Source organism: Cucurbita maxima, unplaced genomic scaffold (assembly GCF_002738345.1).
Source record: "Cucurbita maxima cultivar Rimu unplaced genomic scaffold, Cmax_1.0 Cma_Scf00006, whole genome shotgun sequence".
In the NCBI taxonomy this organism is placed as follows: Eukaryota; Viridiplantae; Streptophyta; class Magnoliopsida; order Cucurbitales; family Cucurbitaceae; genus Cucurbita; species Cucurbita maxima.
This window is the reverse complement of record NW_019272022.1, coordinates 3,857,140-3,883,571: the sequence shown is the minus strand read 5'-3', so window position 1 is coordinate 3,883,571 and position 26,432 is coordinate 3,857,140. Positions and strand designations below refer to the sequence as shown.

The window sequence follows — 26,432 nt, the reverse complement described above, 5'->3', positions numbered from 1 at the left end:
TATATATATATATATATATATATATTATTGTCCTGAGCAGTTCTAAGTATTTTAAAAAATATTTTAAAAAACAAGGTCAGAAAAAATTTAAAAAAACATTCCGAAATCAATGTTATAAGCTACCTAGTAAATAAGCAACAATCATGACTTTGATAGTGCATACATAAAAAATTGACAACTAGTCGTATTCCCTTATAGTATATTCTAAGGCATCTTAGTCATAGTAGGTGTAAACATTATTTTAATGAACGGTCATACACCAATATAACGTAATAATAAAGGACTAGCTAACATGAAAGTAAGTCAAAAAGGGTTTGAAATTGACATGCAACTACAAACAACACGTCTTTGATAAGCATAACCGTTATATCATGCATGTAGTTATAGACAACACGCTCTAAACAAGTATGAATGTGACATGAAACATATGTATATTCTTCCCTCTTTCTTGGTGTTAGCAGCGGTTAGGATGTCAAAATGAGATGAGACAATGCCATTTTTTAGTAGACGAATGAAACCCATCTGTGCAAATAGCAAATAATTGAGGGGTTTCGAGCAAATATGCAAATAATTGAGGTGTTTTTTTTTATTTTTTTTTTTCACATTTTCCTCCCCTTTGGTCCCTACAATTGAAAATGTAGCCAATTATGCATGTGGTTAAACGTTGAGGCCAGGATGTTGCTCTTGCATGCATCTCCATCACATTCAATTGGATTGGCCTCACATTCAAAGGGTAGAATTGTCAATATAATTACATTTACATTATTTAATTAATATCCATTCATTTATTCCAAAAACATGTACTAAAATTGCTTTAAAAAAAGTTATTTGAAATAAATTAGAGTGGCTCTTTTGAGATTATTTTCCTCATCAAAAGAAAAAAATTGTAAAATTACTATAATACCCTCCATATTAATTTTATTTCTTCATCTTGTGGCGCTCGAGAATATGACAAGCCCTTCATGAGTGACGACACGACGATACTACACATCTTAATACATCTAATGTTTGTCAACTCATCAACCTCAATAAATCGCCAGAATTTTGTCATCTTATACGTTTGTCCATTCAATACTCGTCTCACATATATATATATATATGGTTTCAATCAATACTGAGGTATAGTTCAATGAATTAAAAAATTAGTAGCAAAATAACGACATTATTGTTTTTTTTAATTTAAAAACAAAAATAAAATATCAATTTCTCGTGTTACATTAAACTTAGACTCGAAATTAAAGATTTAAAAAAGAAGTATTTGTTGTGAAGGATAAAGGCAATGGAGGTGCAATGAATGTGATGGGAAAGGCTTTTCAAGAAATGGTCCTTAAACTCTCTTAATATCACATGAAATGGTCCTCAACTTTTGGTCAATTTCACAATTCACCCCACAACAACTCATAATTGCCATCAATCACCCCCAACTACATTTCTATAATTTCAATAATTATGTAATTAAGCTTTTTTTATATAATATTTTTTATTTTATTTTACAAATACATTTATATAACAATACTCTATTTATTTTTTTAAAAGAGTATTCCTTTTAAATAAATTTTTTAATGCATAATTTTTATTTTTTTAATATAAATTATTAATTTGTGTTGATTATAAATTGGAATTAACCCCTTATTGTAAATTATTATTTGTTGATAAATTTAATTTTAGGTCGAACAAAATATAAAATTAATTTAGACAGTCAAATTTGATAGTATAGTTTTAAATCTAAGACAAATCGTATCAATAAATAGTGATTATTTATTTCAATTAATAAATTAATAAGTGAATCAACGATGAATAAGATAAAATCAAAACAACATAATGATTGAATACATAAACGACGGAATACATGTGGTCAGTTAAGTGAGGTTGCCCCATGTGGATTGACAAAGACCTAAAGCAAGGTGACATATGTGGTTCGAAAATGTAGTATTGACTCGACACAAGACACAAGACACAGAACACATCATGCAATATTAGACTCGAGAGTGGAGGCATAAAAACTGAGAACCAAAATTGAATAAAGTAAATGAAGCACGAAGTGGTGTCCTAAATACTCGTCTTTTATCTGTGCATATTATCGGTTTAAGTATTGTTTAGAGCGATGTGAAATTATAAACTACGGAATTTATTGCAATTATTGTACTTTTAAAATTTTAATTTCTCAAATTTATGAAATTAATTTGAATGCGAGTGGTTTGGTTTTGCTCGGCGAGGATGCCTACAAATTGAAACGAATTGCACGTGCCGCCTGCTAGTGGCGTGGACGAGTCAATTCTAGACACAATTTAAAATAATAATAAATAAATAAATAAATAAATAAATAAATAAATAATAATAATATGTTAACTAATAAATAATAATAACAATTTTGGACGGAACTGGGTTTTCTTATTTTATTATTACTAAAAATGTATATATATATATATAAAAGGTATTATTGAAAATAAAAAAAAAATGCAAAAATATAGAGCCAAGCCAAGTGACAGTAAAATCAGTCAGTTTTTGACCTCTGATTTATGGTAAATAAAAATTCACCGTCACCGTCACTAATTCTGGGTTCTGAGTGAGCGACTGTGACGGAGATATATATTCTCCCATGCAGAAGCCTTGTGGTAATTAATTTCATAAATCTGTATTAGGGTTAAAATTTAATGACCAATAAAGGAAGGACCACGGAAAGTTAAATGCATTAATTAAAAACAGAAACTTAACACAACAACAATCTAATTACCAATTTTGATAAACCCATTTATACAATTAAGCCTAAATTCAATAATCCCTCAAGAAATTACCATCCTCCGCTGTATCCTCCATGGTTCGAACCCAGGGCGGCGGATAAGCCCAGCAGCTCTCGCTTGAATCCATGAGGACAAATTCGTTATTGCCGATGGAGTGGTCGTAGTTGGTGCCCAGATTGGGGAGTTTGATGATCTCTGCGAGGTCGTCGGAATCGTCGTCGGCGGCGGAAGCAGAGTATTGGGAAGGGTCCATGTGCGCGGCTTTAGCGGCAGCGGCTTGGATGTCGCGAGGGGCGAAGGAGGCAGGGCGGGGGAGGGAGTGGGCGAGTTCAGGGAAGTTGAGAATAGCGGAATTGTTGCCTTTGATGGATAAAGCAGCGACGTCGTGGGCTCTAGCGGCCATCTCGGGTGTGGGGAAGGTGCCGAGCCAAATGCGGGATTTCTTACGGGGCTCGCGGATTTCGGACACCCATTTGCCCCAAGCTCGCATTCGGACGCCACGGTAGAGTGGGTGCTTGCTGGAATCTCGAACGCGCTTGCTGCTGGTGGGGCTGATGGATTGGGTTGGAGGCTCCTCTGTTTGGGACATTGTTGTGCTAAATTTGAGGGTCTCTGCCAGTTTTGGTGCATCATTTCTAAATGATGGGTATTTCTGCTGCTGCTTCTTGCCTCGCCTAGGGCGTGTAGAGTAGGGGAGAGGGGTCCCTTTCGGGTCTCAATTCATTTGTTTTCTTGCTTCTTCTTCCCACAGTCATGATCTCATGCCACCGTTCATTTATCGCTTATCCTCCTTGGGAAGCCCCAATTTCACGCTTTCTTTTCTCTCCCCTATCCTCTTCTTTTCCGTCTCCAACCGATATCGGATCTCACACCTCACTTCTCACCCAATTTTATGACCACAAACTCATTATTTCACGATTGCACACAACCATCTTTACATGAAAAACCTTAGTCAATTCGTGATATTACATGCATAGTGACACATGACGACGGTATCTTTAATTTTTGATTCATGGGTGTCTAATAAAACATATCAAATAATAAAAATAGATCACATTATTTACTTCTCCCAATTCTACAAACAGTGTCATTTCAACATGATTTAGTTACGTCGTTGTTTAATCGATCATAATGATGGATATTATAAAATTAAAGCATATTCCATATAGTTAGATGAGAAGGATGTGTTATACCGCGGGTACGGCCAAATTGGCATATTTGCTTCATCAAGCTTATTTGGTACCCTTTAGCTGAGGTATCCTAAGTCCCAACCCATTTGTTTAATATTGTCACATCCACTTTTACTATAAAAATATATATTTAATTATTTATAATTATTTATAATTATTTTACTAAGTGTTTCTTTTGTCTTATAATGCTTTATTTTTAATTTTTTCACATTGTTTTGCTTATGAGTGTCCATAATCTATATATAAAATATACCCCCAACCTGTCAATATTTTATTTTTTTTATTAAAAAATGTAATAAAAAACTGCCCTAAATAAATATAAATCTCAAAGTATGCGGGAGGTGTGTACATGTGTTGAGTTGGAAAAATCTTTTAGATTGACTCGGTTCACCCTAACCCAATTCATAGAGTGTTGAGTTGGGTTGTCAGGAACTAACCTAAGTAACAAACATTAAACATTCTTAATTTTCGTAATGATTTTAAAAATAAAGTTGAATTGTAATACTATTTTTTGGTTGACTTCAAAAAAAAAGTTAATATAGGAAATATACTCATTTTTTGTTTTCTAAAATTCAACCCGACTAAAACGAAAAAAATCTATCCCAATCCAACCTTTACCGCTCGAGTTATTCAATCATATAAACATTTTTAATCTATAAATGTGAGAATCCCAATTGGTTGGGGAGGAGAGCGAAACATCTTTTGTAATTACTCTAGTTAAAGTTGAAGGGAGTGGAAATTAAAAAAAGACAATATCTACTGGCAATTCTTCTAGTTAAAGTTGAAAGGAGTGGAAATTAAAAAAAAAACAATATCTACGAGCAATTCATCTAGTTAAAGTTGAAGGGAGTGGAAGTTAAAAAAAAGACAATATCTACGGGCAATTCCTCTAGTTAAAGTTGAAGGGAGTAGAAGTTAAAAAAAAGACAATATCTACGAGCAATTCCTCTAGTTAAAGTTGAAGGGAGTGGAAGTTAAAAAAAGACAAGACAATATCTACTAGCAATTCGTAGTTAAAGTTGAAAGGAGTGGAAGCTCAAAAAAGACAATATCTACGTATATAAGTGGTTACAACCAACCTTCTTATTTAAATTTTAATCTTGAAATCTTATCCTAATCCGTGGGTTGGTCGTATATAAACAACACACACACCGGTGGAAGGCGGAACGAAATTGGCGGCAGAAGCAAAACGAGACAGCCACATGGGACGTTCCGGCATGATGTGGATGTTTCCTGGTTCTTCCATCACTCGCAGCCCTTCCATTTCCCTCGCTATTCATCCCTGCAAATCCAATCTCTCTTCGTCAATGGTGCTCTCTCTCTCTGTATATATATATATATATATACATACACATATACATACACACACATATATATAATTGTTATAAATTAAGGTGTTTATGAGCAGCCATTGATTCCGGGGAAGAAACTGAAACAGCAACAGCAACATGTCCGGGTAGACATTGTTAAGAAGCTAAAAAATGGTTGCATGAAATTGGTGGATGGGTTTGTTGATTGGGTGTTTGAATTTTCGGATCAAACCCTTCACCCAAATCAGGTAATTAATTATTTTGTTGTTCATCATCAACAGTGTTTATGTTAATTAATTGTTGTGTATATCAATTATGAACAGACTAACCTTGCGCCGGTTGAAGAGATCGGAGCGCCTGTTGCTGTCACCGATATCCAAGGCACACTCCCCCAACAATTTCCCCAAGGAATCTTCCTAAGAAATGGTAAAGAATTTACTTTATAAATAATCATTTTCCTTTTCTTTAATTTTAATTCCTATGATTTCCAAATATTGGAATTTTATTTTTTTATTAAATAATATAAATTTTTTAAATTGAATTTGGTTCAAGGTAGTAAGATGGTCTATTTAAATTTAAATTTTTATTTTTATTAAAAAAAAAATAGTTAGTTCATAAAAACATACATATATTTATTTATTTTTAATAGTCATTTATTTAAATTTTTATTCTTATTAAAAGAAAATGGTAAGTTTATAAAACATCTATTTATTTATTTTTAACCGTCATTCATTTCAATTTTTATTTTTATTAACGTTAATTCATAAAACACCTATTTATTTATTTTTAACTGTCATTTATTTAAATTTTTTATTTTTATTAAAAGAAAATTGTTAGTTCATAAAATATCTATTTATTTATTTTTAACAGTCATTTATTTAAAATTTTATTTTTATTAAAAGAAAATAGTTAATTAGTAAATATCTATTTATTTATTTTTAACCATTATTTATTTAAATTTGTTATTTTTATTAAAAGAAATGACAGTTATTTAAATTTTTATTTTTATTAAAAGAAAATAGTAAAACATCTATTTATTTATTTTTTAAATATTTAATTAAAATTTGTATAAGTCAAATATTATTTTAAAAATTTGTTGGCAGAAAATACTCCAACAATATTTATGAATTATTATTATTATTATATATATATATATAGAATTCTATACCTAAAACGATATTTTTTTAAAATTAGATTCAACTGGATACGAGTTTCAGAAGGATCTGCACCAAACAAAACCATTTTTTTTGTTTGAACTTAAATAAGCTCATAACCTAACCCAAATAGTCTCGATTGGGTTGGGTTGATCGAGTATTTTGAAAAATTTTAAACACGTATCTACAGGACCGAATCCATTGTTTGGGGGACTAAAATCGACCCGATCGATGTTCGGAAGGTCGAGTTTCATATGGGTGGAAGGGGAAGGAATGCTTCACGCCATGTACTTCAAGAAGAACATGGATGGCAAATGGCATCTGTCGTACAACAATAGATATGTCCAAACCGAATCATTCCGGTTTGAAAAACATGTAAAAAACAGGCCATCGTTCCTTCCTGCAGTGGAAGGCGACGCTGTGGCCATTGTGGCTGCCTTCCTTCTCAACTGGGTCTGCCCATTTTCACTTCACTTTAGGCCTTTCATGTCCACAATAACTAAGACATTGACCAAGTGGCTATTAACTTGACAGCTTAGGTTTGGTGAAGTGAACAAAGACATGAGCAACACCAACGTGATTGAGCACTCTGGCAAGTTTTACTCCGTTGCTGAAAACTCTATGCCCCAACAGATTGATATTATGAGCTTGCAAAGCTTGGGAGTTTGGGATGTTTGTCGTGCTTGGAATCGACCCTTTACTAGTCACCCTAAGGTTCGTCTTCAAATCTCTTTACTCATGTCTACGAGACGGGACAGTGAAATTTGCCTCATCTATGTTGTGTGAATAGGGTGGACATTCTTCGAGAACAGATGGCCATGACACGAAAAGATGTTGATGACACGTGAGTGGATCAATCGAACGAAAATTGGCCATGACCAAACCCATTTTTGGGTATGGTTGCTGATCGTACGTGTTGGAATTATCGAAGTTGAACATTCCTCACAACAATAGCGAAAAAAAATCGATTATGGCTCAGTTTTTTCGCGTTTGTGCTTCAAATAGCCTAATTAGGGTTTTCGAATTATGATTTCAGTTTTAAGCCCATACATACAGTACTTCGGGCTCTTTTCCTTCCAAATTCAAGTCCTAGTATTGTTTCGTAAAGGAATATTAGGATATTGTAGAGAAAAATAGCTTTTCAGAATTGCCCCTAAGACACGAACAAAAAGTCGTCAACGGTACCTGACGTCTAAATATAAAAATTGGGTGGGGCAAGGAGTAGAACGAGGTCAAAGACATGGATGGGAATGTAATACCTGTCGAGAAGAAATTTCTTCTCGTTTTATCTTTCATTTCTTTTAGGTCGGGATCGGGGTCAGGGTCGGAGATGCGAATGAGAATGTAATCCCTCTCATTGCCTTGATTTGTTAATATTTCTCACTTAAATGGGAATTTCCCGCCCAATTTGAGTGGGTTCTCATAACATTCTTCTTCTCTCCCCATCGCAGAAAGCTCCGGACACCGGCGAACTGGTCATCATGGGCATCGCTCCAACCAAACCCTACATGGAAATTGGAATTATTTCCGGTCAATTTTAGTTTCACTACGACGTTCTTCCGCAAACAATTTCTCAATTTCTACTCACTAAACTCTTGTTTTTGTTTATGTAATCGCAGAAGACGGCAAGCGAATGGTTCATAAAGTGGACGTCAAGCTGAGTAGAAGTAGCCTCACCCACGAGATCGGCGTTACACGGAGGTAAACTCACCTGCTTTGCCTTTTAATTTCCTCATAAACAGAGTGTTTTATTGTGTTATGAAATCGGAATTCAGGTTCAATGTGATATTGGATTACCCCGTTACCATCGACTTGAACCGATTAATCAGAGGCGGATCGTACGTTTTTCTTCCTCTGAATCCAATTCGTCTCTGTTTTTAAGCGCAAATTAGGTTCCGAATTCTGAAATTCAAACAATCGTTGTGTTGTAGATTGATAAAATTCGAGAAAGAAGGGTACGCCAAAATCGGAGTGATGCCTCGTTATGGAGACGCCGATTCGATTCAATGGTTTGAAGTGAAACCTAATTGCACTATGCATCTATTCAACTGCTTTGAACACCAAAATGAGGTTAATCATATTACCAAACTCAGAAAAAGTTCAATATTACTGATTTGAGTTGCTGAAGAACAATATTATTAGGTTGTGGTGTGGGGATGTAGAGCTACTGATTCAATTATACCTGGACCTGAAAAGGGGCTCAACAAATTTGAGTGGTTCTCTCAAAGATTCAAACCAGTTCATGTAACTGATGAACAGAACACTGAAGATGGGTCGTTGTTGTCTTGTGCTTACGAATGGAGGCTCAACCTCAAAACAGGGGAGGCTCGAGAGAGATTTCTAACTGGAAATCAATTTTCCATGGATTTTCCCTTCATAAACTCAGCCTTCACTGGTTTGAAAAACAAATATGGATACGCTCAGGTTCTTGACTCTGTCGCTAGCTCTAACTCAGGTACTATTTATCAACAAATTTCAATGCTTAGTAGCCACTCAAGAGACTAGACTTAGATGATGGGTGTGTAAGTTTTGACGAAGTAAGGGAAAAATAACGAGGGATACTACCTTCATTGGTAAGAGTTTACTATAAAAGTAAACGATATTATAGCGCTGCGGAGGTCTATTGTCCCTAACAAGTGGTATAGAAGTCAGGTGTTTAACTTAGTCATGTCAATAGAATTCTTGAGTGTCGAACAAAAAAAGCTGTGAGTATCGAAGTTGTAGTCATAATGAAGAACCGTGATAGAGCTCTATTGGATTGACAGTGTACTCCAAAGAAGTTGACTTGGATAGTGCTGGAATGAATAGATGACTATTTTGTTCGAAGAGAGGATTGTTGGAGTCGTACCTTGTCTAAATAAAAGAAAAATCATGAGTATATAAATAAAAACACTGTCTTCATTGGTATGAGGCATTGCAGGTTCCCATAAATCAAAGTCATTAGAGCTTATGCTCAAACTTGATAATATCATACTATTGTGGAAATTCGTGGCCCTACTATCTATTTGGTCTTAAATTGTCTCATAAACTTTGAAACTATCCCGTACATCATTACTAAACTTGGTAGTTGGTTTGGTTTGGTGTAATAATGTTGTTTGATTTAGGGATATTTAAATTTGGAGGCCTGGCGAAGCTACATTTTGAAGAGCCTCAAAGCGGTGAAGTTTCATTGGTAATTCCAACTCCCAATTACGAAAAACTCACCATCCTGCATAGTTTGTGTACATCTTTTAACTCCATGAAGGGTCCATTACAGCTAAAAGATTCAGAAGAAGAGCCAATAAAAGTGGAGTACCATATGCTTGAGAACAACTCCTTTTGCACCGGAGCTTCCTTTGTGCCCAGAGAAGATAGTCTCCAAGAAGATGATGGTTGGATTATCGCCCATGTTCATAATGAGATCACCAAAACGTCTCAGGTTAATTCCACTTCTTAACAGCTAACTCATTAATTTTATTGCTTAATCAAGTTCTTAATCTCTCTCTTTTATATGGGTTTTTTTTTCTGTCCATATCAGGTATATATAGTTGATGCAAAAAGGTTCAGCGACGAGCCAGTAGCCAAAATCACACTGCCACACAGAGTTCCCTATGGATTCCATGGTGCTTTCATGCCAATCTCATTCAACAAATAATGTATTGGGCAATAAGTTTCTATTCAGATAAACGGTAACCATCTTGGTTATGGTCCCTATTTCTATTGTTTAGGTGGAACTAGTAATTTATGTGATTACCTCAGTTCGAGCATAACTAGATAGATTAGGATCGTGTTAGTTTAGTCCCTATTTTAGTTGTTTAGGTGCCTGTAGCAACTTATGTGATCGTGTCAGTTCGAGCATAATTAGATATCATAATCAAACATAATAGCAAAGCAACCCCTTAGTTTAATATCCATTTTTTTTTTATCATATACTTCGGGTTCAAAGAAAAAGAACATTATATTTGATTTTTAGCGTAATTTAAGGTTGGGATGGATGGATGGAGTTGAAGGCAATGGAACAAAGGGTCGTGGGGGAAAGAGAGGAGATTAAAAAGTAGTAGACAGTAGAGCAATGTCCTCTTTCCTTGCCTTAACAAAATTCTCATTTAAATTATTATAGTATTTATGAATGAGAGGACAGTCATTGATGTTATTGCTCAGACCACTGGATTACTATAAGGACCTACCCTAAAACAAGGTCGAAAATGAGATAGGAAATGGGGAGAGATTTTTCTGCATTAAGTAAATAGCTTCATCCCTATCTTTAATGCTGTCCAAATTCCCTTCTCTCTTCCCTGCCTCACTTGTTATATCGAGGATGAAAAACTATGTTGTAATATTAAAATTTGAGTTTATAGAAATTATATTAAACATTATAATATATATTTTTCTTATAAAATTTTATTAGATTTATTAATTTTTGTTTTTTTTTAATCGAAATTATATTATTATTAGATTTATAGTGTGAAAGTTATCTTATTTATAATCAAATAAATTACAAGGATATGAAACTTATTTATAATCAAATAAATTATAAGGATACGGAAATAACAATAAATGGAAAGATACATATGGTAATAAGACAAATATTTAAATATTTGTCAGATATATATAGGATAAACTATAATTTATTACTAAATATTATTTAACAGAGCTAAAAATTAGAATAATAGGAGAATGAAGAGTCTCCCTCTCGATGGAGTTGCTTTGCTCTTTCCCCTCATCAACTCGGGGGGAGAATGATCTCCTGCCATGAGCATCCCTACTTCCTATAGTATTAGGCTAATTTATTATAAATTAATGGTCACACGTGCATCAACAATAATAAAGATAAAAAAAAACCTGTTCAATAATTACATAATAAAATGCTTTTTAAACTCGGGTTAAAAAAGATATAAGATAGTTAATTCAAAAGAAAGGGGCATGAAAAAAAAGATTGAACAGCAATAATGAGCCATAAACTACCAAAAAAGCACATAATTCAATACATTTTATGATTCAAACCAAACCCATTTAAAGAAAACAAAAATCCCCCAATTATAAATATAAAAATATATATTATATAATGTTCTTGTTAGTTATATACACTCAATGAGCCACATTAAGTGTGACATTAATTACCAAAATTTATTAATCAACTCCTTGTTTGCCGAGCATTAGCCACAGCTCGCGACAGCCTCGCACTACTCGCATCAACTGTTTCTTAAATACACATGACGCTCCTTCCTGCTCCGCCCATTATTCTCTGTCCCATTTCCATGCACGCCAACGCCAACGCCATGGCCTTCCATGCTAACAACTCCTTACTCAGCATAATGATGGACGATGAAAAGCAAACGAGGATGCCACAAAGAGAACGAGTAATGGGCGAGCAGCCGGGTTCAAAAGCGATGAAGCCGACCCCTCCGCCCAGCCCTGAATCGCCTTGGATGCTGTCTCCTTTACGGACCCCTTCGCCACTTTTGCTTCATCACTGCATAGCGTCGCTTCATCGTGGAGAAGGGAACATATACTCGATCGCTATTTCGAATGGCGTGGTGTTCACTGGCTCTGATAGCTGCCGTGTTCGTGCATGGAAGCAGCCCGATTGCATGGACCCTGGGTACCTCAAGGCTGCTGCTGGCGGCGTCTGGGCCATTGCTGCCTATGGTATATTTCCTTTCAAGCATGCCATTAGTAGCTTCTCATTTATTAATTTCATGGACCAAAAGTGAGTTGAATTCACGTGTATAACAGGAAACATGTTGTTCACATCACACAGAGATTCAAGAATCAGAGTATGGAATTTCACAGCTTCACATAACCTGACATCCAAGAAGCTATGTTCACTCCCCAAAAGAACCTCTTTCCTGTTATTCTCCAAAACAGAGACAACCCATCTCCACAAAGACACCATATCCTGCATGGCTTATTACCACGCGCAGGACCTTCTCTACACCGCCTCCCACGACAAAACCGTCAAAGCCTGGCGGATCTCCGACCGAAAATGCGTTGACTCCTTCCTCGCCCATGAGGACAAAGTCAACTCCATAACAGTCAACCAAAATGATGGTTGTCTCTTCACCTGTTCCTCTGATGGAACTGTCAAAATCTGGCGATGTCTATACCGGGAGAACTCCCACACACTCACAATGACACTCAAGTTCCAAACTTCCCCTGTGAATGCTGTCGTTCTCAGCTCCCATTCTGACGGCGAGACGTTCCTCTACTCTGGTTCCTCTGATGGGACAATCAACTTTTGGGAAAAGGAGAGGGTTTCTTACAGATATAACCATGGTGGGTTCTTGCAAGGGCATCGATTTGGGGTGCTGTGTTTGGCGGTGGTGGAGAGGCTGGTGTTGAGTGGGTCGGAGGATACGACGGTGAGGATATGGAGGAAGGAGGAGGGGGGTTGTTACCATGAGTGCTTGGCGGTGCTTGATGGGCATAGAGGGCCGGTCAGGTGCCTGGCTGGGAGCTTGGAAATGGAGAACATGGATATGAGTTTCTTGGTTTATAGTGGGAGTTTGGATCAGTCGTTTAAGGTCTGGAGAGTGAAGGTAATGTTGGCTGAAGAAGAGAACAATGGTGGGGATTTGAAGATGAACAAGCTTTATGAGATGAGTCCAGTCTTGTCTCCTTCTTGGGTTGAGAAGAAGCTTCAAGCTTCTAACTATTAGAACAATATAATCCTTCATTTCAGTAGATGAAAAATGGTAATTGAAAGGCCCCAATTCATTGTTTGTCAAGAACTTGAAACTACAAGAGGATCTCAAATCTTTGATAGATTCTTGGGTAACAGTCTCCAACAGAAGAACACAACAAACTATAGAAAGCAGCTTCATGACATTCCTTCAATCTTTTAGGGTCAGAATCATTTCATGTAGGCACGAAAGTTCATCATATATTGTATCCCCTCAATCCACATCTGTTTTTCTCCTTTTCCATTGCATTCAAACTCTATTGTTCTATCTGTTGTTACTATTCCAAAGTAAGCCCTCTGCTCGTTGCCATCCGATTCCGTTTCCCGCTCAGGCCATGCTGCGACATCACAGTTCACACCTGAGATCACACCTGAAACAGAACATAGTTCATCAATATAGATGCAGAGATGGTTTGTTGTGTGTATGGAACGTTGTCTTACACTTTTTATTTTTGGTAAATGTTCCTGCTATGTGCCTGCTTTTCAATTTTGCCACGACCTGTATATAAACACATTCTACTTCTGAGTACTTATTTCCAAGAATTTTGATGAACAGAAGGTTAACAGAGTGTAAAGAAACGTGCTGCATTGTAATATCAATCACAATTTCAAGTAACTTTTTCAACCATTTCTCGTCTTACCTGCCAATCAGAATTTATGCTGAAAGAAACTTGCTTCCAGTGGAGAACACCTGCCACCACCATGTTTCGAATCTCAGTGAAAGCAACATTAGAATTTGACAATGTGTAACATTATGGTTGTAACCAATACCTTTCCTTGTGCGTTTGAGAAGCTCTCCTCCTCTGGAAACAAAGTTAATTGCTACCAAGATGTTTGATTCTTTCCCTTCTTCTTCGACCTTATCCTCTCCCGCCCCAAAGTTTGTGCCTCCCAACCCTTTCTCAAGCCTTGACCTGAGGGTTGCAGCTCCTCTTAACGCTGCACAAGTAAGCAAACCCTGTAAGTATTTTGTATCTTGGTTCATCAGTTCTGAATGTTAGTTGCTTATGAAGTTTTCTTAGCACCTGTAGCTGCTCCTGCTGTTAGGGTCATGATATCTCCATTAGTTCTAGCATTGATTGCAGAGTTAACTACATTCAAGATATGTTCATGGCAAGCTCCCATTTCCTCTGCCATCTCTATGCAATGAGATGCAACTAAAGCAGCTGCAGAAGCAATTGCTGCTGATGTCTTTGATGGCCATTTCTGATTACCTGATGATGTTTCTTGCGGCACGAGCGTTGCAATAAATGCTGCTACTGAAGCAGCAACACCTGCCACAGATACAGCTGCATGTAATTGAGCATTCTGTGTTCTGATTTCCTGCTTCTTCCTCTCTTTTTGATCCTTCATCCACCTCCCCAATGTTTTGTTGCCTCTCAATATGCTCTTATATAGCTGCAACAGAGAGAAAAAAATTGATGAATATGATAGACTTTGCTTCTTTTCTCCCATGTATGTGTGTGTGTGTGTTGAAGGAAGAATGCGACATGCCCCATTTCCAAGTAGATGCTGATTGGAAAGGAACTCTGGATTCAATGCTTGGTGAAGTAATACTAGATCCTGATCAAAATAAAAATGTGCAATTCACTGAATTTGAGGGAGATTCCATACCAAAAAATATCAAGTTTACATAATTTATCTTTCCTCTGGTGTGTGTGTGTGCTCGCGAGCGCTCGAATGTGGGCTGCAGAGATATTCAAAATAAAATACCTTCATTTCGTCACTTCCTCTTGGGGAAGCAGGAGGACTATCTCCACTGGGTAAGTGTGGACGTAGCTGTAACATTAAGAACATGGCCAGTTTATAAACAGAAAATACATGACTTAAAAAGGGAATTGAAAGCGGTATCTCACTGGTTCCCTCAAGACTGTGGAGTTTGAATCATGTGCTTCAGCACTAAGAAACCCAACCACTGAATTTTGAACATGACTTGGAGCATTGGCAGTGGAAAGAGCTTTGGAGAGCTCTTTAGCCGAAAGGCTCCAGGATCTGCCAAGAAACTCCATGGACTCAATTGGAGTTTCAGGTAGAACACATGAACCCGGTAACCAACTTGCAGGGCCATTTTCATCAATGTTCTCCAGCCGAGTTGATGAACACTTAACGAAACATGAACTCACTGAAACCAATTCAACAAACACATCAAACAAGTAATCACTGGTTTAGGTTGGCCAAAATAATGATTAGAGTAATGTCAAGAGAAGTGACTATGCATGGCCTTACTTTCCTTATCTGAGTTGAGAGAGACGAGCATGACTTATTCGTTCAGTCTTCAGAGCAGAGCTCATTTGGGGTATTTAACAGAGAAAAATGAAATGGGAAGTCACGTTTTGGACCCGAGTTTCAAGATTCTCTCACTTTATTGAGGAAAATGAAAGCCAGAAAGAGGACACGAATTCTATTTACATACTAAAAAATGGCCCCATTTCAAGGTCGATAGTGCATTTGTTTTTGCTGCTTTTTGTTTTCCATTTAAACTGACATCGTCCATAAGCCATCTTCATGATTGCCATGGTTACTCATTTATCTTTCATCGACTTTATCACAATGTAAAGCAAGAAATATTGTACATGGGTATCTGCTTCCTTTGAATTTCAAAACAGAGCTAAGAGAGCAGTAAAAAGAATGTCTACCTTATTTTGCTAAAAAGGTTTTCAAGATGATTAGGAGTCCCACCTAATTTAAAAATGATCATGGATATATAAATAAAAGAATACGTCTCCATTGGAATGAGGCATTTTGGAGAAAATCAAAACAAAGTTACGAGAGCTTATACTCAAAGTAGTGGATAATATCATAGTCGTGATTCCTAATATTTTTCCCTTTATCCCCATCGTTTCTTTATTGTAAACTTTTCTTCACAATTAACCATTCTATTATCCACTCAAAAAACAAAGTAAAGGGTCTAAGGACTTTTGTCGAACAGTTAGCCTGCATAAGCAAAAAAGCGCCAGACCTAGCCTAGAAAAAGAAAATCCCATATCTTTTTCTTATAGGGCATAATCTTTTACTGCAGATAAACATCTGATGATTGACAGATCCACATTTATACCATACACACCAACACAATATACTACTTTAACGAAGCTTTTAAACTGTGCGACATTTAAAAATGGTGAAAAGGGTAGTGGATTGGTGTGCCATACCTTTTAATTTGTTTGAGAGGCACGGGGAATCGATAATTATGATAATCAGAAGGATAATCCCAAGGATGACGTCTGTGTGTAATAAAAAATGAGAGTAAGTGGTAAAGAGAAAGCACAAACATGAGACCCACCATGGGAGACGCCATCTTTTCACTTTGCAACTTTCATAATTGGTGCTGTAATGGATAATCATGAAAGCGGCACATATATATATAGTGGCACTATCCCTAGTGCCTCCTGAATCTCAGGCACTCAACAACAAGCATTAGTGTTATTATCGAATCTAACCTGTTTTCCCCCCTTAATCTATTTGAATGCGGTGCCACTCCAATTCATTGCTTTTTTGTATTACTATTTATTAAGGTGGAGCCAAGCACAAGCATGACTGCAACATTTGTAATTGTCATCAACACACACCAATATCTTCCCCTTTTTTTTTTTGTTTCTTTGAGTAGAAGAATAATTCAAATTTATTTATGAATAAAGTTTTTATTTTTTTAAAGATATGTTTCGATGTTTCGATAAAAAAAAAAAGAAAAAAGAATTAAAAAATTTATTAACTTCAGCTAAAAAGTTATTCTGCCTTGTCTTTACTGTTGTCTTAACTCATGTTCGAACTCTAATTTATTTATTTGTAAAAAGGTTGTGACTGGAGGGTAAAATAGTAATTATGAGATCCTATGGTTGAAGAGTAGAATGAAACGTTTCTTGTAAGGGTGTGAAAATCTCTCTCTAATGGACGCGATTTAAAACGGTAAGGAGAAGTTCGAAAGGGAAATCTCAAAAAAGATCATATTTGGTATGGGTTTGAGTCGTGATAAATGGTATTAGAGCCCGATATCATACACCAAGTGGTGTGTTAGTGAGAACACTAGATCCCTGAGAGATCTAATGAAGTTTTATAAAAGTGTAGAAAATTGTATTAAAACAGTGAGTTGACAACAATACGTAATGGACCAAAGCAGATAATACTTTATAAGGGCGTAGAAACTTGTTTTGAAACGAAGTAGATACCTGTTTTGTAGAAACCTGTTCTAAAATCGTGATGTTGAAAGTGATACATAACAAATGGAAATGGAAGCTGACAATACCTTATAAAGATGCAGAAACGACGTAAAAATTGGTTTTATAATAATATCCTAACAAAGTAATTGAATGTAGGAACAGAATTTGGTATAGGGGCAGCATTTGGGAAAGGCCAAGGGCGATGATGGTAGCACAAGGCAGAGTGAGCAGGTGAAGCACGAGGATCATTATTACTGAGAGTGAGTAAAGTTTCTTAAAAGTGGAGGAGAATGAGAGCCATGAACGATCCATGGAGACAGGCTAGACCTATCCGATCTAAACTCGCTACCATCCGTTCGATTTGGTTCGGTTTCTGTTATTGGGAATGAGAATGAAGTGCTGGGTCAAATGGGTGTGGAAATCTTTCTCTAATAAACACCTTTTAAAATGACGAGGCCAACAGTGATACTTAACTAAAGAAAGTGAATAATATTTACTATCAGTGGACTCTAACTGATACAAATAATACTAAAGTTTGATACTGAGCTATGTGCTAATGAGGATGCTAGGCCTATAAGAGTGCAGATTGTGAGATTATGGGTATAGGAACCTCTCTAGACACATTTTCAAATCATGAAATCGATGGCGAATACGTGACAAGCTAAAGTAGACAATATGTGCTAGCAGTGAGCTTGGACATGAACAATATAACTAGCTGTGGTCAATGTTAAATTGTAACCGTCCAAGTCTACTACTAGTAGATGTTTGTTTCGATCGGTTATGTATCCATGTTAGTCTCACATTTTTAACTCGCCTACTAGGGACAAGTTTTTACCATGAATGTTTCTTTTTCCTCTCTAATAGATGACTTGCTCCGTTTTAAGCTTATTCCCCTGCCCTCCCTTCCTGGCTCGCTGCTCTTCGACTCCACGAACCATCATTGGTTCCCAACCCATCTCTCGAATCTCGATCTGGACTGCACTCCCAGATTGACGCGCGGTTTAATCGCGAATTTGAACACTGAAACCGGTTCGAACCCGACGACCAAAATCGGTAACCGCCACATTGCAGTGGAGGATGGAATCGCTGTCGTAAATGGAAGACGCGGCGGCGGAGTGGGCACACGCGCGTTCGGTGCCGGCGACGATGATGGGCAGAATAGCCCGCACTGACGGCGGTTGGCCGGAGTTGAACTGCAACGTGTTAATCATTCCATCGGAGATGACAAATACAGTTGGTTTTCCGTTGGATTAAATACCGTACGTAATCCCTTATTATATTTTATTTTAAATTGTTCAAATCAACACCTTTCCTTCTGTGCTTATTAAGTTCCAAATAATATATTCACCTCTCCTTTTATTTTTAATTTTTAATTTTTAATTTATTTTGAGTTCAAACACATTATATTTTGGATTCCTCAAAAGGGTATTTACCCCATTTCAAATTGGGTTAGGTTCTGGAACGATTTTGGACCAAAATTCGTGACTATAATAACCTAAATACGATCGAGTTGAATCGTTAGTTGATTTTTTAAAATATATTTATTCATACCATATATCATATTAATAATTAAAATTTCATAAAATTCAACTGGTTGACATAGATTGATTGAGTTATGAACTCTATTTTTAAGTTGTTAGATTGACCCCACAAAAAAAAAAAAAAAAAATCCAAATCCCGGGAAAGAAATCAAATTTTCAGATTTTCAAACATTCAATCCAACCAAAAAATTCTAACCTGACCGATCCACCGATCCTATCATCTCCATTCCATAGGAACTACGAGATCACCCCATGGACGTCTTCGGTATCCAAGGGTCGCAGACTAACCATAGAACCCTATTCAATAAGTGGAACGCATTAGCTGTCCGCTATCCGGTTGGGAAGTAAGGGTCAGAGAAGAGCAATCACTCATTCTTAAAACCAGCATTCTTAAGACCAAAGAGGCGGGCAGAAAAGGAGGAAAAGCTCTCCGTTTGTGGTTCTCCGGTAGCTAGATTCTCTAGAACCACAAGAATTCTTAGTTAGAATACCCGTGGACTATCTTATCTGCCATGCAAGCAATCGAGTCAAAAAGTGAATTAAATTGTGTACTTAAAACCGACCACATACCCAGAAATCTTTCAGAGACCATGCTTTTGTAACAATCTTTTTAGTATACCGTTGGTTATGAATGGCAGAAACCCTCTGGACAATATTTAGAACAGAAGAAGAAACATTGATGCATGTCTTATTAGTGTTCTTTCTTAATCATAAAATCAAGCTTCTAAATAATACGTTCCTAATCCAATGTCTGTCTTAGATTATTTGCAGAGATCTGGATTTGTTATTAATTTTTATTTATGACGATTATCATCATACTCATGACTGGAAAATAAGGTATCGTCGATCGTCGTTTGTTCTGTAGTAACATATATAAGATCGATGGTGGAATGAACGACGAAACTTTATCCTATTTGCTGATGATCGTTTAATTGAGCAACGAGCAATTCAGACCTCTATATATCTTCAATCTTGTCCGTGAAAGAATACCCTGACTTGGACTCCTAAGTGCATTAACAATCATACGGATTAATATATATCATTAACCATATGATTAGGTTCAAATTTACCATCTCACATTATACTAAAGATTGACTATATTTTCTCGAGCAATTTTAATCTTTCAAAATATTGGATGTAAGTTTGAAAGTCGTCAATTACTTAGTATTCTCTCGAATATAAATAATGTATTGAATCATAACTAGTATGGAAACTTCAATAACTTCGTACATTGTTAAGTTCTGAACTTGTACACTTGAAAAAAAATTATGTGAGGAAGACGTTTACTCCATTCTTTAAAATATGAATTTTCTTCCATATTTGTAATGTAAGTTGTAACTCTTCTAGAAGAAAAAAATAAGGTTAATAGTACATATAGTTGTTCACCTGATTTTTTAAAAAATATTATTTATATAGATATTGTTACTTTTATCTTTCATAAATATTTTAAAATTATTCTTAAATTTGATAGAAAAGTCAAAAAGTTGACTTTCTTAATCTCATTATGTCAAAACTTAAACTTAATATGAGGATCATGTTAGTAACTATTCCTTGCAAGTTAATATCACATATGAACTTTTTTGTTTAAGAGTGTTTTAAATTTTTATAAAAAGTTCATAATAATATTACAAGTTTTGAAAGAACCACTGAAGCAATTATAGTAGCTCTGACACTCATTTATTTTGCACCTTCTAACATCTCGAGTTGAGAAGGATTGTCATGCTTTTTCACGCTTTTTGATTCACAATTTGATATTATGGATTCCCTGTAGATTCTTCCCCTCATTCCTTTTATCTTGGGCATCTCACTTGGAATGCGTAGCATTCTTTTCGATCTTGTATGGACATTGAACACCATCCCAATCTCGACGATAAAAAGAAAACTAGAAAGACCCTTATGAATGGTAATAACTATGATAACATCTCATCTCATGCATTTATATGTTGGTAGGGGCAGGGTATCATCGTCCACTTCAAATCCTCAAATCTTGAAAGCTGAATTTGCCCTTAAACTATAAACTACAATTAAGAAGTTTATTCCGACAAAGCAGATCAAATTCATAATATTTTGATATAGGAGCTCAGCCTCATGATGAATGAGGTTGAAGCCTGAAGGACCTTGAACTGTTCGGCTCACACTAAGGATTAGTGGTTAACCCAAGCACACTTTCAAATCACAAAGCTAATGTATAGACAAAAAGATGCATCAAATGAGTTGGATATTTGAAACCGCTATCAATCTAAGAAACGTTTGATACTCAAATGAGTTTCAGAAAGAACTCAATAAGAGAACAATTTGGCGGGCAGCATCTCACGTTGCCTGATACAAGATTTGAAATACAATTCAACTAGTTAAAGCATTGAATTAAAACAAAAAAACATGGAAAAAAGAGAGAAACTATGGACAATAAACAAACACTGTTTTCCACGGATCTTCTATAAAGAGAACAAGCAGTTTTTTTCTTCTTTTTCTTTTTTTTTTATTTCAAGATCACTCCCACAACATCAGATACAAATATTAGAGTTCCAAACACGAACAATCTAACAATGAGCCCTCGGATTTTGTAAATACCTTCTAAAGAGAAATATCAAGCTGATTCTCTGTTATTCCTTCTCACACTGCTACCGCATCAGTGCATAGAAGTACATAACTTACCCTCTTCCGATAACCAAAGAGTGGAACTCAGTGTATATACAGAACCTTGTGAAGTATAACAACGCACAACATCAATCAAACCAAAATTTGGATATACAATGAATGTACTGATGAATCCCAAGATTCATGTACTTTTTATGTACAGGTCTAATAGCTTATACCAAAGATGCCACATTCGCAGCTAGTCTTTGTTGGAGAGTGCCAGAAAGAGAGAAAATAATGAAGGGAAGTTACCCAAACCATATATATATCCTTTGGTGCAACAGCAGCGCATATATCTGATATTTTCTACATTTTCTACCATTATTTTAACCGGAAGACATTTCAAGTTCCCAAATAATGAAAAGGAGGAACCATTTAAAAGTTAAAATCCTGCTGAAAAATGAAGAAAATGCAATCAGATGGCTTCAAAATATGCATATATGGCCAATGGCATAATAGATTAAAATATATTTTGAACCATTTCAAGAACTAAGAGACATGAGAATATTACCAGCGTGATGTTCATGGCGATGATCTCACATACTATAGCGTAATGCATGCGGTTGTACAACAGTATGCTTCACATTCCTCTTGCGTTTGCGTCCATCCATATTATTCAAGCTAGATATTTTTTTAGGAGAAATCTCTTTTGAAAAATGTAGATCTTCAGCCCCTATCATGTATACATTTCCTGCTTCTGGTACGCTAAATTCAGCAGGATTTTTATTGATGCTGCAGATTCCAAACTCAGAACTGACTTTCGAATGCTCCATCATTCTTTTAGTACCATGGCGCTCTATTATACACTGACCAGGATTTTCCACTCTGTGGTATCCAGACATAGACACTAAAGAACTAGAAGGCCCTCCAGATTTCCTTTGCAAGCTATGAATGGGAAAAATTCCTTCATTGGTGCCTAGACTACCACTTGTAAATACACTCGTCTGTGATTTTGGAACTCTGTTCCATGTTGAAGTGGAGCACTTAGTAATCTCTTTCTGTTTACACTGCAATGCAACTTTATCTGTTAAATCAGAAACTATTTCACAACTTTCATTTCCTATGGAAGGAGAAACTGATGCACCGCCCACTGAAGCAGGAGGGAAACAATTGTGAGACTTTGTTGACGGGTGGATTTCACCATAATAATCAGATGAACAATTTATTGTATCAAAGGCCTTGTGCAAACCAATATCCATCCTAGAAGTGTCCTTAGCTTTTAGATCATGGGAAAAAGGTCTCTTGGGAAATGTTGGGTTGTCATGAGTTTCAGTGCGCTGCATTCCTGCATCCATAAGGCTAAGTAAATGCATTGCTGACATGGTTTCATTAGAATACAAATCCAATGACCCCCGGGGAAGCTCAATGCCATTAGAATGGCAAGGAAATGGGTGCTTCGCACTGGTCCTGGAATTTTCCAAGCCATAATTACCATCATCTTTTTCAAGGTTGGTAACTTTTGGATGAAAAAATTTTAGATTATGCTCTCGATTCATTGTCCCTTTGCTACTTGATTCAGGATAGTTCGTATTAGCATTTACAATAGTCGACTGAGAAGCAACCTTTTTAGGAGTGTTCGGTACGTATGGATGGTGATTTGGCAGGGCTTCTGTCCATAGATGAGCTACGTCTACATTGTTTTGTGAAACAGGCTGATGTGCGTTATATCCACTGAACGACTGCAATCTGGAATGAGAGGACTTCTGATCTCCCAGACCTCCAGTATATTGGCTATATTGAGAACGTGCAGTCTCACCAGTACTGCTTGCCAAAAATTTGACAGTACTTGATGACTTATTTTGAGAATGTCCAAATGTGGTATATTCTGGAGGGATAAGAGTCTGACGAAGCTGGTCTATATTAAAATGCCCCCTCTCGGTGTGAGAAAAGTAACTACCTGAACTTTGCTTGACGTATCCCACATTATCTCTTGCCGTATGCAAGTTATTTCTCCCATTCCTAACCTGGGGTTTCCACTTGTGACTGTTTTTCTCCTGCAATGAGCCACTTTTGCCACATGCATTACTGAAATTCATAATTTGAGCTTTCTTTGAACTTGTCTTCGATAGGGATTTACTATTTACAGTATTACCAAGGCACCTTTCATACTGATTTTTAGCCATGAGCTCAACAATTTCCATTGGAATGTCATCTATAGCCCTTTGCTCAGATATCTTACCAACAGTATGCTCACTCTGTTTCATCTGGGCTGCCAAGTGCTCCTCAACTGTAATATTCTTTTCAGCTTTGTTTACCCCATAATTATCCTACAAAACAAAACCATAGAAACTAAGGAACAAAACCTGGAATCTTAAGGAGATAGGAAATGAAAGAATTAAAAGGAATACGAGTAAGTAAATATACAGTAAATAAAGGAAAAGAAAAGTCTAAACAATCTCCAAATAATGGTAGACTTTACATGAATGAACCTTAAAAGATTCATGATTCCATAATCAACAAAAGACAGGTAGCTTACAATCTTTCTTAATTTGTCGTTGCAAATAAAGTTCACAGTTCCAAGAAACATAAACGAACAAGATTTTCATCTTCAAGACACATAAGAACCTAGGATTGAGCATGAGGAGGAATATAGAGAAATGGAATCTGCAAGCTTTACCATAAAGCAGCAGACACATTTGTGACTTAAAGTTAAAGTTCCCTGAAAATACTATAATAGAGCAGTGGTGAGAGAATGGTGGTGGAAACTTATAGCAGAAATGAGTGAAACAGAAAGTGACCAATCTTTAGAGACTTCGTTCTTGGAAAAGGGCAGGAGGGGAAGAAATGTAATAGTTTGCCACTTTCCAGTTCCAACTTGTAGGAGAATGGTAAATAAAACATTAAGAAAATGAGAAAAATTCAAACGTTTCAACCAGATATGATCCATAACCTCAACACTTACAACTCTAAATATTAACCAATAAATTCATTAGGCTGAAGTCCTTGAGGCATTATACAAAACATCAAATGTTTGCATCAATGAATTATTCCAGTGAAATCCAAGAAACATTTTAGTCATGAAGCTATTTCAATTAGATGAACCATGCAGAACGTAGGTAATTTAGACGGGGGGCGGGGGAGGTGGAAATCCTCAGATATCGTGAGTACTTTTGTGAATGCATTGTAAAACTGTTTCTTCAATAGGCTACAATAACAACACAGTATGGAAGAATTAATACCATTGCCCGCAACTGAGACCAGCTATCGTCATCAACTTGAGAATTTGAGTTTTGCTTCCCATTTGGGAACTGCATTCTACCCGAGGTTTTCTTACTATCGACTCCATAATGCCCTCCTTGCTCAGAAAAAGTATCTGAATAATTAAAAGGAACATTTGAGCCTTTATGCTTCTTGGATTTAGCATCTTTGTTCCTAACAACGTTTTCTGTGGATATACTTCCTTGCCAAGACAACAAGGAACGTGAGCCATCCTGAGCCTCGAAAATAAACTTTTTGTCATTTCTTGCAGTGCCTGAATAGTTAGTGAGGGAAAGATGCAAGCCTCTACTAGATTCATCCGATACTAATGGACGAGAAACAACCACAGGCTCATTGTTCCTGACTTCCACTTCTTTTAAGGTTAAATCTCTTCTTCGCATACCATTGCTCCAAGTAAAACCCTGCCTGTCATCAATTATAGGCATCTTGCTTTTCCTCTTAGACAAACTAGAAATTGGCTCAATTCTTGAACCAAATAAAAGAAAGGGATCCACTGCACTGCCAGAAAATTCGTTGCGTTTGAAAGAAATCTCAGGCATATTGTCACCATTTCCTGGAGGAAGATTAAAAGAAGAGCAGGCATCAAGTTGGATCTTTTTATTTTTCTTCTTACCATTAATAGATTTAATGTCATTCCTACACTTGTTCAAGAGACTCTTCTTAGGTTGTAATGCAGTTCCAATTAATGCATTTTCAGATTCATTAGAATGAAACGAATCTGTTGTTTCCACATTTCTCTTCAATGCCTGAATCTTGGTATCCACGTTGTATGAACAAGTCTCTGCAGCAAGACAAACTTCATCCAGAGGCAGCTTACTTTTCAAATTCTGACCTAAACACCTGATATTCTTTCTGGTAGCCACTGGACATTGGGTAGCAGAAAGCTCTTTTAACCCTTCAGATTTTTCTAAAGTCCCATGGGATGGGGACTCATCCGTACCAATGTGATTAGTCTTTACATTTGCATTTTCATACAGCAACTCAGTCAGCAAGCGCACCTTACGAGCCTTTCGGCGATGCAAACTGCCTGTCTTATCTGTATGATGACCTTGTGTATCATTTTCTGCTGAAATTTCAGTATGTTCAGATGCTGTAGCGTTACTCTCATCAAGTTCTGAAGGATCACTCTTGCCATTACATGACCGATCAATCACCTCAACTCCTGATGATGAAATAGTTATCTCAGTTTGATCATTATGAGCAGAAATTTTTTTTTTATCATCAAAGACTTCCGGATTTTCATCAAGCACTTTGAGATGTTGAAGACCAAGCTCAACATCAGCAACTTCATTTCCACAGGTTAGCTTGCAGTTCTCAGCAGAATCTCTATGCTCCGAATTAAGAATTACTGCTTTACAAACAAGATATGAAATTATAGAAGCAAGAAAATATGCGAGCTATATAAAAGAACAGAGGTACTTTCAGCAATGGTCTCCAAGCAGGTTACTTCAAAGGCGGCATCATGACAGCAGTAAATTACCTGGATCACTTTTATTTTGTTTTGATATAAGACTCGACTCTACTTCTGGCACGACACTAGTTGCTATGGGAATTTCTGAATTCAAGATCCATCTAGAGTCAACCCCATCTCCTGGAAAAACAAATAAAGAGATCAAAAGGCTGAAGTAGTAGGATATTAAAATGGAAAACTTGGGACAAAAAATGCCTTCAGCTTTCTTTTCTCTCTCTGCACTGAAAGGTGGAGGATTATTGTTCATAGATGTATTAGCCACTTCCTTTCTTGCATCAAGCATACTGAGACTCGAAGATTGCTCAAAACCTGATAACAACAAAAAAATGCTGAAGTGAGACATTTGGGAGGGGG

General features: G+C 36.4%; 5 protein-coding genes across 12 annotated transcripts in view; 2 read left to right on the top strand and 3 right to left on the bottom strand.

The window, feature by feature from the left end:
* Positions 1 to 2,670: 2,670 nt before the first annotated feature.
* LOC111480318 (dehydration-responsive element-binding protein 3-like) lies at positions 2,671 to 3,523 on the bottom strand. The gene has a single exon (XM_023125290.1). The coding sequence runs from the start codon at positions 3,328 to 3,330 to the stop codon at positions 2,773 to 2,775; it is 558 nt and encodes a 185-aa protein (XP_022981058.1). The 5' UTR covers positions 3,331 to 3,523; the 3' UTR covers positions 2,671 to 2,772.
* A 1,605-nt stretch (positions 3,524 to 5,128) lies between these two features.
* Positions 5,129 to 10,266, top strand: LOC111480255 (carotenoid 9,10(9',10')-cleavage dioxygenase 1-like). Of its 2 annotated transcripts, XM_023125193.1 has the most exons (13): positions 5,129 to 5,241; positions 5,340 to 5,489; positions 5,565 to 5,667; positions 6,586 to 6,848; positions 6,930 to 7,109; positions 7,847 to 7,925; positions 8,015 to 8,096; positions 8,171 to 8,233; positions 8,327 to 8,465; positions 8,538 to 8,850; positions 9,500 to 9,567; positions 9,652 to 9,813; positions 9,913 to 10,266. In XM_023125193.1, the coding sequence occupies exons 1-13, from the start codon at positions 5,134 to 5,136 to the stop codon at positions 10,027 to 10,029; spliced, it is 1,827 nt and encodes a 608-aa protein (XP_022980961.1). In that variant the 5' UTR covers positions 5,129 to 5,133; the 3' UTR covers positions 10,030 to 10,266. The 2 variants fall into 2 exon arrangements, with proteins under 2 accessions (XP_022980961.1, XP_022980963.1); XM_023125195.1 differs by lacking the exon at positions 8,171 to 8,233.
* A 1,771-nt stretch (positions 10,267 to 12,037) lies between these two features.
* On the top strand, positions 12,038 to 13,033 carry LOC111480780 (protein JINGUBANG-like). Its single transcript, XM_023125948.1, has one exon. The coding sequence runs from the start codon at positions 12,116 to 12,118 to the stop codon at positions 13,031 to 13,033; it is 918 nt and encodes a 305-aa protein (XP_022981716.1). The 5' UTR covers positions 12,038 to 12,115.
* Positions 13,034 to 13,073: 40 nt separating this feature from the next.
* Positions 13,074 to 16,522, bottom strand: LOC111480268 (VAN3-binding protein-like). Of its 6 annotated transcripts, none has more exons than XM_023125216.1 (10): positions 16,206 to 16,286; positions 15,283 to 15,644; positions 14,913 to 15,178; positions 14,770 to 14,835; positions 14,551 to 14,619; positions 14,082 to 14,454; positions 13,828 to 13,995; positions 13,698 to 13,747; positions 13,498 to 13,555; positions 13,074 to 13,427 (listed from the first exon to the last, which is right to left on the bottom strand). In XM_023125216.1, the coding sequence occupies exons 2-10, from the start codon at positions 15,311 to 15,313 to the stop codon at positions 13,228 to 13,230; spliced, it is 1,281 nt and encodes a 426-aa protein (XP_022980984.1). In that variant the 5' UTR covers positions 15,314 to 15,644; positions 16,206 to 16,286; the 3' UTR covers positions 13,074 to 13,227. The 6 variants fall into 6 exon arrangements, with proteins under 6 accessions (XP_022980984.1, XP_022980985.1, XP_022980981.1 ...); XM_023125217.1 differs by lacking the exon at positions 16,206 to 16,286 and adding an exon at positions 15,693 to 15,710 and having other exon boundaries at positions 15,283 to 15,596; XM_023125213.1 differs by lacking the exon at positions 15,283 to 15,644 and having other exon boundaries at positions 16,206 to 16,521.
* Positions 16,523 to 21,153: 4,631 nt separating this feature from the next.
* LOC111480232 (protein EMBRYONIC FLOWER 1-like) overlaps positions 21,154 to 26,432 on the bottom strand; it is a 7,692-nt gene continuing 2,413 nt past the window's right edge. The window contains exons 4-8 of one of the 2 annotated variants that reach the window (XM_023125158.1): positions 26,274 to 26,387; positions 26,088 to 26,198; positions 24,568 to 25,955; positions 21,900 to 23,655; positions 21,154 to 21,781 (exon numbers count right to left, since the gene is read on the bottom strand). In XM_023125158.1, coding sequence (XP_022980926.1) covers positions 21,925 to 23,655; positions 24,568 to 25,955; positions 26,088 to 26,198; positions 26,274 to 26,387 — 3,344 coding nt within the window. In that variant the 3' untranslated portion in view covers positions 21,154 to 21,781; positions 21,900 to 21,924. The remainder of the gene's footprint in view (positions 21,782 to 21,899; positions 23,656 to 24,567; positions 25,956 to 26,087; positions 26,199 to 26,273; positions 26,388 to 26,432) is intronic. The other variant, XM_023125159.1, reaches the window with a different exon arrangement.

Bases quoted from the DNA above. Each gene is read 5' to 3' on its own strand.
- LOC111480318 (XM_023125290.1), bottom strand. From the start codon at position 3,330: ATGTCCCAAACAGAGGAGCCTCCAACCCAATCCATCAGCCCCACCAGC.
- LOC111480255 (XM_023125193.1), top strand. From the start codon at position 5,134: ATGGGACGTTCCGGCATGATGTGGATGTTTCCTGGTTCTTCCATCACT. The intron at 8,466-8,537 runs GTTAATCATATT...CAATATTATTAG, and splicing joins GCTTTGAACACCAAAATGAG to GTTGTGGTGTGGGGATGTAG. The intron at 8,851-9,499 runs GTACTATTTATC...TGTTTGATTTAG, and splicing joins TGTCGCTAGCTCTAACTCAG to GGATATTTAAATTTGGAGGC.
- LOC111480780 (XM_023125948.1), top strand. From the start codon at position 12,116: ATGTTGTTCACATCACACAGAGATTCAAGAATCAGAGTATGGAATTTC.
- LOC111480268 (XM_023125213.1), bottom strand. From the start codon at position 16,398: ATGATTATCCATTACAGCACCAATTATGAAAGTTGCAAAGTGAAAAGA. The intron at 15,179-16,205 runs GTATGGCACACC...AATTGGTTTCAG, and splicing joins CCTCTCAAACAAATTAAAAG to TGAGTTCATGTTTCGTTAAG. The intron at 13,556-13,697 runs GTAAGACGAGAA...GTTTATATACAG, and splicing joins GCATAAATTCTGATTGGCAG to GTCGTGGCAAAATTGAAAAG.